Below are 1,279 nucleotides of genomic sequence, written 5' to 3'. Positions count from 1 at the left end.
CTCCACCTTTAGCCCATTTTTTACCCGAAAAAGACGCATCGACTGAACAAATGGACCAGCCTCCGCCGACCAAAGTCAAAGGTCCGCCTCCGCCTGTTCCGAAGAAACCCAAAAATCCATTTATTAAGCTTAAGACAACTCAGTTGAGCTCCGGTGACGTGCAGAGACGAGTAAACCACCGTTCTGAGGACAGAGCCAGGAGGAGACGCACTGTGGATTTTAACCGATGCGCAAAGATGTCCAACCAGGACATGTGTGCACTGTGGGACGATAGAGGCACCTACACCAACATACGACGCTTGTCCATGGACCTCAGGCCTTGGGAAAACGTGTCACTGGAACACATGGACGACGAGTACGGGGACTTGATTAACTTTGAGTACTGTGCCCGTATGGGAAAACTGTCCCCAGATGAAGAGCTCATAGACTTGGACATGTTGCAGAGGCGGGTGTTCCTGGAAAGAAGAAACAAGTTCAAAAGAGAACCGCCACCTGTAGTGACAAACCCACCAAATCCTTCCATCCCTGCAGAGTCCGCGCATGCATCAGATCATGAGACTGAGCAACCAAAACCGGCTATGAGAAGAGAGCCCCTCACACGGGACAGCATCAGATCCAACCAAGATCACTCCGAGATTGCATCCTTCAAGCCTGTGGCCGAGCTCGTCAAGGAGACCATGAAGAGAAGTCAGGCTCACCGACTACAGCCCGAAGGAGCCAAAACTCAAGTCCGGGTGGCAGAGCGTCAGAGTTCAAACATCAACGTTTCTCAAATAAAGAACGCCTTTGATGTGCCAAAGAAGTCCAAAGAGAGACCACAAGAGCCTCAACCACTTCAAAAGAAAGGTGGGTGAGATTGTTCTCCTGCTAAAATCTTACAAAATCATAAATGATTGTTGACATGTGCGTGGTCTATATAAGCAAATAACCACTGGGTTCTCTAGAACTCGGTCATAAAACATGAACTCCCATGGCTGCGGGCAACCACCTGACAAACGAACGCATCTTCAACGCACTGTAGCATTCTTGCTAGCGGCTAACGTCCCTCCACAGTGCAAAGCAGAAAATCACCTACCTTTCTGACACGTAACATTATCACTGGAGGACGAGGAATAGCTAGATATGCTACACTTCACACCGATGGAGGATATTCTAACCGCCAACTGGTAAGCTAGAGCTCTTGAATGTAAACATTCAAGAGCGGATCGATACAAATATCAACAATAAAGATACCAAGTGTAGCATCAGTGTATGGGTAATACTGCAACGGTTAGATCAA

General features: G+C 48.1%; 1 protein-coding gene across 2 annotated transcripts in view; it reads left to right on the top strand.

Annotated features, from left to right (window-relative positions):
- The first annotated feature begins 622 nt into the window (after positions 1-622).
- Positions 623-1,279, top strand: part of LOC133639044 (coronin-1C-A-like) — a 24,373-nt gene continuing 23,716 nt past the window's right edge. The window contains exon 1 of one of the 2 annotated variants that reach the window (XM_062032115.1): positions 623-846. In XM_062032115.1, coding sequence (XP_061888099.1) covers positions 678-846 — 169 coding nt within the window. In that variant the 5' untranslated portion in view covers positions 623-677. The remainder of the gene's footprint in view (positions 847-1,279) is intronic. The other variant, XM_062032114.1, reaches the window with a different exon arrangement.

Source organism: Entelurus aequoreus, linkage group LG21, assembly GCF_033978785.1.
Source record: "Entelurus aequoreus isolate RoL-2023_Sb linkage group LG21, RoL_Eaeq_v1.1, whole genome shotgun sequence".
NCBI classification, from domain to species: domain Eukaryota; kingdom Metazoa; phylum Chordata; class Actinopteri; order Syngnathiformes; family Syngnathidae; genus Entelurus; species Entelurus aequoreus.
The sequence above is the reverse complement of the archived record's forward strand: the minus strand, read 5'-3'. Positions and strand labels throughout refer to the sequence as shown.